Source organism: Balaenoptera acutorostrata, chromosome 3 (assembly GCF_949987535.1).
Source record: "Balaenoptera acutorostrata chromosome 3, mBalAcu1.1, whole genome shotgun sequence".
NCBI lineage: Eukaryota > Metazoa > Chordata > Mammalia > Artiodactyla > Balaenopteridae > Balaenoptera > Balaenoptera acutorostrata.
This window is the reverse complement of record NC_080066.1, coordinates 145,830,977-145,843,322: the sequence shown is the minus strand read 5'-3', so window position 1 is coordinate 145,843,322 and position 12,346 is coordinate 145,830,977. Positions and strand designations below refer to the sequence as shown.

Sequence of the window (12,346 nt, the reverse complement as noted above, 5' to 3'; positions counted from 1 at the left end):
GAATTAGTCATTAATGGTACATTTTGACAATTCTTATTACGAAAAAAGTTCTTTCCAAATCCAAGTGTCAAGGGCAAAGACAAATTCTTGCTCACTGAATTCTTACATTCAAGACTAATGCCAAGAGACTAATGCCAAGTTAAGAGAATGATGTTAAATTAAGATATCTGACTACTTTAAAACAGAGACTTAGAATTATTTTGTCCACTCAATGCAGTAGTGATCTGAGATAAACTTCTCTTAGAAATTTTCTCTAAGATTAAATTCCTATTTTAGTGATAGGTTACAATATGAATATTATTCTACATTCTAGGAAGAAGTACCAAAGTGTTTCAAAACACTACAACTCATTATTATGATCCATTTTTCAAGTATATTCTCCGCAGCTTTTATATTATTGAAGTCCATATAAGCACATTTTTTTCCAAAAAGACTGCATTAAAAAGATATATAATCCCACTGTACCAAAAATATACCTTACAAATAATACAATGGAATAATGTATTTTATCCATTCAAATGGGTGACATCTTTCAATGATATTGTAAAGTTTCTTCCCATATCCTCATGCACATGTTATTCAATATTCATTTACTAGGAATATTTATATCCACATAGAACAATTCTATTCTTCATTAAATATTTATAGAACTGAAAGGACAACTTATCAATCTTCATTTCAATAAAAATCATGGAGAAAGAATATTGACAATCTTTTTGAATGAGGAAAAGAGAGACATTAAAAAAAGAAAAAAAATTTAGAGAATTGGGATTGGAAACTCATTTCGAAACTCATTACAATAATGAGTTCATTACAATAACTTCAATATTCAATCATTTTCACCATTCTGTCTTGTAACTATATTTTTTTAATGACTTGGAAAATCATTACGAAATCAATAACCTTCAGGTTCAACACACTCCTGTGTTTTATTCCTCACACAATTTTAAATGAATTACTAGTAAAATTTGGATGAGTATAGATTACATCTGATGTGGAAGAGTAATTTTTTGTTACAATATATTTTACTGAATGCATTAAATATCACTAAAGAAAGCATCTGCCAACACTCAATTTTCTTTCCCTGCTGCCCAGGGCTTAACTAGTATTGAATATTTTTTTAATAAAAGGTGATATTACTGGAAGGATATTTTCCTACAGAAGATAGTATGCATGATTTGCAGTTAATATAAAACTGAAAAAAATTGATTCATGAAATAGAAAGTGACATTATATTCTGATATGAAATATGTTCTGATAAAGAATGGAATTGACTCATGAGCAAGAACATTAAAAATTGAAACCTATAAAACTCTTCAAAAATCTTGTGCTACATATAGTGTTCTAATGTAAAACATCAGAAATATATTCAATACAGTCAAGTATATTGTTATTACAAATAACTGTTTTACATTTATAATTATACTTACAAATGATTATTATAAATTATTCAAAAAAGTTTAAAATTGATGTAAACAAATTCAATCTTGCCTTCCCAAGCAAAACAACTACTAATTATCTTCCCTGCCTACTATCTACTGCCAAATTGGTAAGATATCATCAACCATTAGTAGATACTCTTTGAAAGTCAATCATTAATCACAACTTTATCTCTTCTTCTAAAATCTCTTCAATTTCTAAACAGAAAGTGTTCCATAACTTCACTTCTGTTGAAACTGTTCTATGTGCTTCACGATATGTAACACAAATTGTTAGAAAACAAGAAATTACTCAACCTTAAATCAGTTCTGTTACAACTCTTCTGGAAAAAGTCACACAAATAATAAAGTTTTAATTTACACTTAATACTGAAAACCAAATACTTACAAAGAAGGATCTTGTACAAGATCTTTGAGATTTATCCCACTGCGATCTTCTGCAAGATTCCTGAAGCAACTATCACTCACTAAACAGGAAAAGGGGAAAGAAAAAGAAAATCAATTTTTGTTTACATTTCATTTAAATTACTGCTGTCCAAAAGGAATTTTGAAATTAAAATTGGTTCTCTGGATAGGGTTTTTCTAAACAAGAATGATCAATTTCTGGGCCTGGTAGATTAAACAGCAAATATTAACATTCAATAACAAATCAATAATCTAAGCACACAGGCTTTATATAAATACAATATATAAAAGAATAAACATATGGGTCTGAATTTTATTTTACTTTTACAAGACTAATTTACCAGTCCATAGTGGCAAGTCACTGCTTCCACAACAACTAGAAAAAAAAAAAAGATAAACTATCCCCCAAAATCATATTTTTAAAGACAATGGAGAACTTTGGATACAAAAAGGATAAACTTGGAGAAAAGTGCTATCTCTTCTTGGGTAAGCTGAGCCTCCTGATTGTTTCATTACTGGGAGGATTTACCATCTAGACGTAAGAACCAGACAGAGGGACACTACCAGGGAAAAGAGAAATCAGCATAGTTTGTGATAGCTCTTGGGCGGGCAATGACAGACTGGAATCCCATGGGACCCACAAGACAGACAGTTTTCTTCTGGGAGATTTGCTGAGGCCTAGGACTGCACAAGAAGTTCTGGGGGAAGGAGAAGAGAATGGGACACAGGGCAAATAATGTTTTCTGCAGTGCAGAAGTGATTAGGAGTTAAAGTCACACTACAACAGATGGAGCCTACCACTTTCAGTCAGAATTTCAATAGGTCTCCCCTCAAGATATTTGCTCTCAATCAAGCATCCCACCGTGAGAGGGGAGATGAGTAAAAGGGGGCAGAAGGCAAATGGTAGGGTAAAATCTCCAACAAGTTCACAGTACATTAGTACAAAGCCACAGCAGAGAGGAATAACTGCAACACAATAGGTCTGGCCCTTAAGACATTTAAAACCAGAGGTAGACTGAGTATATCTAAAGCTGTCACTCAAACCACCCAGCTCAATTTGTGGTTGAGTTGGGATGGTTAACACTGAATCATTTCTTTCTAATATAATATTGAAAGAAAATAACATTTACATCAATTTCTATGATCCTATGATAAACAGTATTTGGTATACAATAATAGTTACAAAGTACAGGAAAGGGGACAAAATGTGACCAATAACCAGTTAAAAACTAATGTATATGCCAACCCACAGATAATACAGAATTAGAAGACAAGGACTTTAAGAAAACCATAAGTTAAAGAAGATACAGAAAAAATGTTCACAGTAGATGAAAATTTTCACATTTCAACAGAAAATTAAAATCTGTGAAAAAGAATCTAATAGTAATTTTAGAACTGAGAAATACAGTATCTGAAATTAAGAAATCTGTGGGTGGATTTTTAGCCAACTCAACACAGCAAAACACAGGATTAGTGAACTTGAAGAGATCAGCAGAAAGCATCCAAACTGAAGCAAAAAGAGGAAAAAAAAAAAAAAAAGAAGAACAGAGCATAAGAGACATGTTGGAATCAAACAGCTAATGTAATTGTAGTTGAGGAGAGAGAGAATGGGGAAGAAGCAATATTTTCAGGAAAAAACAGCTGAGAATATTCCAAAACTGATATAATACGTTACTCATTGACTCTGGGAATATAGCCAACCCTGTACTGGAAAATGTGAAAGAAAACCACCCTCAGCAAACTGCTGAAAATCAAAGATAAGAAGAAAATCTTAAAAACAGCAACAGGAAAAAAAGGACACATCACCTTCAAAGGAAAAACAATAAAACTTACAGCTGAGAGTCCAACATAAACTATGGAATACAGAAGACAATGGAACAATATAGTTAAAATGCTGGGGGAAAATCTAGAATCTAAGTCTATACCTTGATAAAATATCCATCCCACAATTAAAGGTGAAATAAAATTTTACTCATATAAAATTTTGTATTTGTTAGCATAAATATTAAGTGATTATTTCCTACTTCAATTTAACAGTTTTATTATGTATCTCTTAGCCATTTTGAATCTTCATAAAGAGCAAGAAGAATATAACACTTGCCTTGTTCCTTTCAAAGATCCATTACCTAATATTTTATTTAGATTTTATATTCCCTTTTCTTACAGCTCAAAATTATAAGCTCCATAAATCTGAATCTGCCTCTAATATAAATGAAAAATGTATATAATGATGCATTTAAAGGATCTGAAGTTGAAATCAAGTTTGCAGTTTTTTTATTAACTCCAAAAAGATATCCCCCATGTTTTTTTTCACAATGAAGTAATTATGATCAATATATAATTTTCTCTCCATATTTAACAGACACTGATCTCAACCTGTTGATTTGAGACAAATTTTCTGCTCTTCATAATTTTAACACAAATGCTTATTACACCATTTCCTAATTAGGGCCAAAAGGAAAAAAATAAAATGTTGCCACACTATAAGAAAAGTTGGTTTCCAGTTGCGTTGAACTAATATTGAAATTATAATATATTATATCATAAAATTTGTTCTCATAAAGTTTCTTGCCCAATTTGGCAAATATGAGAGCTTAGTTAAAAACTTCAAGAGCCTGAAAGTTTTGGAGGCTTAATTAAAACAGAAACCTTTGCTCCTATAAAGGCTTATTAGTCAGCTAGTGAAAATGAATTTTGCTAAAGGAGGCACTTTCTAACGTTCATATCCCATCCAAAGTTTAAGTTTAAAACAGAGCAAGAAATCTAAAGAAATTCAATAGTTTCTTAACAAATATTCTGAAACTTTACCTGCCTAATATATTTATTATTTTTAGTTTAAAATATATTTCACCCATGTAACAAATTTTGTTTTTGAATTATAAATAAAAACATGGTAGATTTTAAGAAGCTAGTGAACATACTTTTTTTCATGTGTAAATCACACCAAAATCAATCAGTTTGGTCATCATATTTTTCTGTTGTTCTTCCCCCCCACCCCCCAGTATATGCCAACAAAAGGAATTATTATGCTCTTTGTTCCAATAATTAATATCACAAAATTAAGAGCTGGTTCTTAGGAACATACATATTTTTCAAAAAATGTCCCTTTCTATGATCACAGTGTGAAAGTTAAAGGTTTAGTGGAAAATATCATTATGCTGTAATTTTAAAATATACCAAAAAATATGAGCACTTAATTCCTTTTATTTTGAAAATATATCGGATAGTTCAATATCTGATATAAGAAAAATTAGACTAACTCCATAATTCTTGGTTTCATTTTTTTAAGGTAAATCTCTGTATTTTTTGTTATTCAGATGAAAATCACATAACACAAAATTAACCATTTTAGGGTGCACAATTCTGTGACATTTAGTTCATTCACAATGTTGTGCACCTCCACGTCTATTTCCAAAACATTTTCATCATCCCAAGAGAAGACCTGGTACCCGTTAAGCAGCAAGTCCCCAATGCTCCCTTCCCTTCCCCCAATCCCTGGCAACCACCAGTCTGTTTTCGGTCTCTATGGATTTAATTATTCTGGATATTTCATACAAATGGAAGCATACAATACATGACTTTTTGTGTCTGGATTCTTTCACTGAGCATAATGTTTTCAAGGTTCATCCATGTAAAGAGAAAAATCATTCCTCTTTATGGCTGAATAATATTCCATTGTATGTATGTACCACTTCTGTTCATCCATTCACCCTTTGTTGGCCATTTGAGCTGTTTCCACCTTTCAGTTATTGTGAACAGGCTAAGTAAGCATGCACGTACAAATATTTGTTTGAGTACCTGTTTTCAACTCTTTGAGGTATATACCCAGAAATGGAATTGCTGGATCATACGGAAATTCCATGTTTAACTTTTTGCCAAATTGTTTTCCAAAGCAGCTGCACTATTTTACATTCCACCAACAATGTACAAGGATTCCATTTCCCCACATCCACAGACGTTATTGTCTGTCTTTTTAAATTTAGTCATAACAGTGGGGTGTGAAGTATTATCTCATTGTGGTTTTGATTATATTTCCCTAATGATAAATGACGTTGAGCATTCTTTAATATGCTTGTTGGCCATTTGTATATTTTCTTTGGAGAAATGTCTATTTAAGTTCTTTTGCACACTTTTTAATTAGGTTGTTGAGTTGTAAGACGTCCTTATATATTCTGGATACTAGACCCAGACACATGATTTACAAATATCTTCTCCCATTCTGTAGGTTGTCTTTATACTCTCTAAATGATGTCTTTTAATGCACAACAGTTTTTAATTTGAGGAAGTTCAATTTGTCTATTTTTTCTTTGGTAGTTTGTGCTTTTGGTATCATATTTAAAGAAACCATTGCCAAATCCAAGGTCATGAAGAACTTCCCCTATGTTTTCTTCTAAGAATTTCATAATTTTAACTCTTATATTTAGGTCTTTTATTCATTTTGACTTAATGTTTGTACATGGTGTGAAAGTAAGAGTCTAGCTTCATTCTTTTACGTGTGGGTATCTAGTTGTTTCAGCACCAGTTACGAAAGAGGCTGTTCTTTCCCCATTGAATGGCCTTGGCACTCTTCTGAAAAATCAAATACTCATAGATACATGAGCTGATTTCTAGACTCAATTCTATACCATGTATCTATATGTCTACCCTTATGCTAATATCACACTGTTTCTATTACTGTAGCTTTGTAAGAAGCTTTTAAATTGGGAACTGTGAGTCCCCCAGCTTTTTCTTTTTCAAGATATTTTTGGCTACTCAGCATCCCTTGCAATTCCATATGAATATTAGGATTCTAATCCATTTCTTACACCAAATTTTGTTCCAATTTTAAGTAATTCATTTTAAAATGCATTTAACTATTACCGATTACCTATCCTCATATGCCACTTTATATTTTTTTTTCCACGTTTAAGTCCTACCATTTTCTACCTCCTAGGAGAAAAGTTCCCTGAATTCTCCTAAAAAGGATGCAAACTAAGTAAAGAACTATCACTGAGCGAACGGAATGAAAGATAAAAACTGTCGGGGCTTCCCTGGTGGCGCAGTGGTTGAGAATCTGCCTGCCAATGCAGGGGACACGGGTTCGAGCCCTGGTCTGGGAAGATCCCACATGCCGCAGAGCAGCTGGGCCCGTGAGCCACAATTACTGAGCTTGCGCATCTGGAGCCTGTGCTCCGCAACAAGAGAGGCCGCGATAGTGAGAGGCCCGTGCACCGCGATGAAGAGTGGCCCCCGCTTGCCACAACTAGAGAAAGCCCTCGCACAGAAACGAAGACCCAACACAGCCATAAATAAATAAATAAATAAATAAAAATTAAAAAAAAAATAAAGAAAATTATCCTGTATAAAAAAAAAAAAAGATAAAAACTGTCATGATGGAAATTTAGTAATTTTCTTAATATATCCAACCTAAAATTACAAGCCAAAATAATGCTATTATGTAAAACCTATACTACGATAACCATTTCACAACTACCAATGTTGTTTGAATCTTAAGTAATTTTAAGTAATTTCAAGCTGTTGTGCACTTTGCTGTCAAAAGGTAAAAACATTCCCACCCTGAGAAAAGTTAAAACAATAAGCAAAATCTCCTTTCCCAATAAATTTGCAACAGATATGTTTCCTGAGTTCAAACTACAGCTTGAGCAGCATTTTTTGGATCTGATGCAAGTGGGAAGAAATTTTTTCATATTTTAAAATCCACTTAACTATGCAACTAAGGAGCTTCCACCTTATCTTCAATTGGATGTGATTATTCTGCAATGTAATGTACATGCTAAAAGGCAAGAAAACTTAATAGAATTCTAAAACCACATTCCAAATAATTAATGTGCTCCATTAAAATTATCTGTTCATGGACTGATATCAGTATTCACCAATAACTATCTTTTCAATATGTGGAAAGACATATGCAAAAATAAAACACTCCATACAAATCAGCATTAATAAATTAACATTTACAATTTATTTTGATGACAAGAAATACTAACTGTAAACTCTAATCATTCCCCACCCAATTCCATTCTTTAAATTGGTAAATGTGTATGACAAATATGGCACTTAATTATTATAATTATATTTGGATTTCATAAATTTTAAAAATTGTAAAAATATGTTTTCTTTTTTGTGATAGTAGTATATATATAATATCTTCAATTTTGCCTCTTGGCCCACAAAACCTAGAATATTTACTATCTACCCCTTATGGAAAAAGTTTACTGATCTCTGGTTTATAGGAACACAGGAGGATTACCATGCACTATACAGAGCTAGTTGATGTTAATCCCTAGCACATGCATTAGTATGGCATATTTCATGACTATGCACAGAAGAGCATAAATTACAGAACCAATTTATGCTCTCCTCTATTTTTTATATCTCTGGCTAAAGCCCATATCAAAACTCAAGTTATTGGGAAAACTTCCAAATATATCCATCCATCCTCATATATGTTCACCGACCAATCCTAGACAATGAGAGATCACTGAAGACTCAGTGGGGGCCCAGAAGTACCATGCTCACCCAGCAGTGCCATGGAGGGCCTAACTCAAGTATCAAAGGAGACCAAATGGAGAACTTGACTTCTACCCCAGCCTGGCAGTAAAGAGGAAATGACTACCTCCCTTTTCCTGCCTGAGCAATGTGTAAGTGAGCCAGCAAAAACAGAAGATTTAAATAAGATCCTAGTTCATAATGTAATACCCAAAATGCCCAGGTTTCAACAAAAATATCAACTGTCATTATGGATCAATGGAACAGAATAGAGAGCCCCCAAAAAACCCCTTACACCTATGGTCAATTAATCTTTGACAAAGGAGGCAAGAATATACAATGGAGAAAAGACAGTCTCTTCAGCAATTGATGCTGGAAAAGCTGGACAGCCTCACGTAGATCAATGAAGTTAGAACACTCCCTCACACTATACACAAAAATAAGCTCAAAATAGCTTAAAGACTTAAATATAAGATATGACACCATAAAACTCCTAGAAGAGAACATAGGCAAAACATTCTCTGACATAAATTGTACCAGTGTTTTCTTAGGTCAGTCTCCCAAGGCAACAGAAATAAAAGCAAAAATAAACAAATGGGACCTAATCAAACTTATAAATTTTTGCACAGCAAAGGAAACCATAAACAAAATGAAAAGACAACCTACGAAATGGGAGAAAATATTTGCAAACAATGCAACCAACAAGGGCTTAATTTTCAAAACATACAAACAGCTCATGCAATTCAATATCTAAAAAACAAACAACCCAATCAAAAAATGGGCAGAAGACCTAAACAGCCATTTCTACAAAAAAGACATACAGATGGCCAACAGGCACATGAAAAGATGCTCAACACTGCTAATTATTAGAGAGATTCAAATCAAAACTACACCTCACACTGGTCAGAATGGCCATCATTAAAAAGTCTACATATAACAAATGCTGGAGATGGTGTAAAGAAAAGGGAACCCTCCTACACTGTTGGTGAGAATGCAAATTGGTGCAGCTACTATGGAGAACAGTATGAAGGTTCCTTTAAAAAACTAAAAACAGAGTTGCCATATGATCCAGGAATCCCACTCATGAACATATATCCAGATAAAACTCTAATCTGAAAAGATACATGCACCCAAATATTCATAGCTGCACTATTTACAATAGCCAAGACATGGAAGCAACCTAAATGTCCATCAACAGATGAATGGATAATGAAGATGTCATATATACATATATACAATGGAATACTACTCAGCCATAAAAAAGAATGAAATAATGCCATTTGCAGCAACATGAATGGACCTAGGGATTATCATACTAAGTGAGGTGAATCAGACAGAGAAAGACAAATACCATATGATATCACTTATTTGTGGAATCTAAAATATTATACAATGAACTTACTTACAAAACAGAAACAGACTCACATAGAAAACAAACTTATGGTTACCAAAGGGGGTTGAGGAGGGATAAATTAGGAGTTTGGGATTAGCAGATACAAACTACTATAAATAAAATATATAAATGACAAGGTTCTACTGTATTGACAGGGAACTATAGTCAATATCCTGCAATAAATCATAATGGAAAAGAATATGAAAAAGAATATATATATAAAACTGGATCACTCTGCTGTAAACCAGAAACTAACAGAACATAGTAAATCAACTATACTTCAATAAAAAAAAAAAGATAAAAAGCCAATTGTCATAAAAAGAACCAGAAGATCTCAAACTGAATGAAAAAAGACAACTGATAGGTACCAATACAGAAATGATAAAGACATTTAACCACAGAAAAAGAGACCAAAAAAATTAAAAATAAACAAAGCCTCAAGGACCTATGGGACCATAACAAAAGGCCTAACTTTCCTATCATTTGAGTCTTAAAGGAGAGGAGAAAAAGTGCAGGGCTGAAAAAGTATTTGAAGAAATAATGCCTTGAAAACTTCCCAAATTTGGCAAAAGACACAAACATACAGATGCAAGAAGCTGAGCAAACCTCAAACAGGAGAAAGGTAATGAAATCTGTACCAAGACAAATCATAGCCAAATTTCTAAAAACTAGAGACAAAGAAAAAATCTTGAAAACAGTGAGAGAGAAACTACACCTTACCAACAGCAGAAAAACAATTCAAATGACAGGAGATCAGAAACCAGGGAAGAAGGAAATGCTCAAATAAAAGAACTGTGAACCTACATACTATATATAGTGAAAATATCCTTCAGAGGTGGAGAAGAAATTAGGACATTTTTCAAATGAAGTAAAACTAAGAAAACTTGTCACCAGCACACATACCCTAAAGAGCTGGGTCTGAGAAAAGATCAATTAAGTTGACAAACCTCTAACAAGACTGACAAAGAAAAAAAAAAAAATAGAAGACACAAATTACCAATATTAGGAATAAAACAGGAGGTATATGACTATGGACTCCATAGAAATCAAAATAATAAAGGAATATTACAAACAGCTATAAAGGAGTTAAATTTAGCAACATAAAGAAAACAGACCAATTTCTCAAAAAACACAGATTACCACAATTCACCCAATATGATATAAATAATTTGAATAATCCTACAACTATTAATGAAATTGAATTTGCAATTTAAAATCTCCCCAAAAAAGAAATCTCCAGGCTGCGATGACTTCAGTGGAAAAACCTACCAAATATCTACAGAACAATTAATACCAATTCTGTACCATCTCTTTCAGAAAACAAGTGGAGGGAAAACTTCCAAATTGATTTTATGAATCTACTATTACCCTGATGCAGAAACCAAAGACAGTACCAAAAAACAAAAACAAAATCCCACAAATATTTCCCATGTGAATATAGACTCCAAAGATCCTTAGCCAAAAGTCAGCAAACAGAATTCAGCAATATATAAAAAGAATTACACACCAAGACCAAATGGGGTTTATTCTAGGGATGCAAGGCTGTTTCAAAATTTGAAAAACAATTAATGTAATCCAACATAGTAACAGGTTAAAGAAGTACAATCACATGATCATTCAACTGAGGCAGAAAAAGCATTTCACAACATTCAGCATCCCTCCATAATAAAAAAAAAAACTCAAAAAAAAATAGGAATAAAAGGGAAATTCATCAACTTGATAAACAGCATTTATAAAAATCTTCAGCTAAAACCATTCTCAATGGTAAAAAGACTGAATGCTTTCCCCTAAAGGTCAGGAACAAAATGAAGACGTCTTCTCTCATCACTCTTACTGAATGAAGTAATGGAAGATTTAACCAGTGCAACAGGCAATAAAAGGAAACAAAAGGCATACAGATTAGAAAGACAGAAGTAAGCTATCCCTCATTACATATAACATCGTCGTCAACACACAAAATCTACCAAAAACTCCTTGAACTAATAAGTGAGTTCATCAAGATGTTAGGATTTAAGATCAACATATAAAAATCAATTGTATTTCTATGTACTAGCCATGAAAACATTATCTTAAAGTTAAAATATAATACCATTTACAATTGTTCAAAAGAAAATGAAACACTCGTAAGTACATCTAACAAATCTTGTACAGCACTTGTACACTGAAAATTATAAAATGCTGGTGAAGGAAATCAAAGAACTAATAAGAGAGACATATGGTGTTCATGGATTGGAAGACTCAACACAGTAACGATACATATTCTCCCCAAATTGATATCCAGTTTAGCACGCTTCCTATCAAAATCTCAGTGAATTTTTTGTATACCTAGACAACATCACTCTAAAATTCATATAGAAAGTCAAAGGAACTAGAATAGTTAAAACAATTTTGAAAAAGAACTAAGAGTGAGGAACCACTCTTCTAGATTTCAAGACATATAGATACAGTAATAATGAATGTGTGGTATTAGCAGAAGGATAAACACACCTATCAATAAATCAGAATACAGAACCCAGAACAGATCCACACAAATATGCCCAACTCATTTTTGACAAAAGTACAAAAGCAATTCAATAAAGGAAAGACAATCTTGTCAACAAATGGTGCTGGAAAAAGTGGA

General features: G+C 32.7%; 1 protein-coding gene across 7 annotated transcripts in view; it reads right to left on the bottom strand.

Annotated features, from left to right (window-relative positions):
- Window positions 1–12,346, bottom strand: part of GPHN (gephyrin) — a 634,333-nt gene that overhangs the window by 503,599 nt on the left and 118,388 nt on the right. For all 7 annotated transcript variants that reach the window (XM_007184311.3, XM_057543176.1, XM_007184307.3 and 4 more), the window contains exon 2: window positions 1,828–1,906. In XM_007184311.3, coding sequence (XP_007184373.1) covers window positions 1,828–1,906 — 79 coding nt within the window. The remainder of the gene's footprint in view (window positions 1–1,827; window positions 1,907–12,346) is intronic.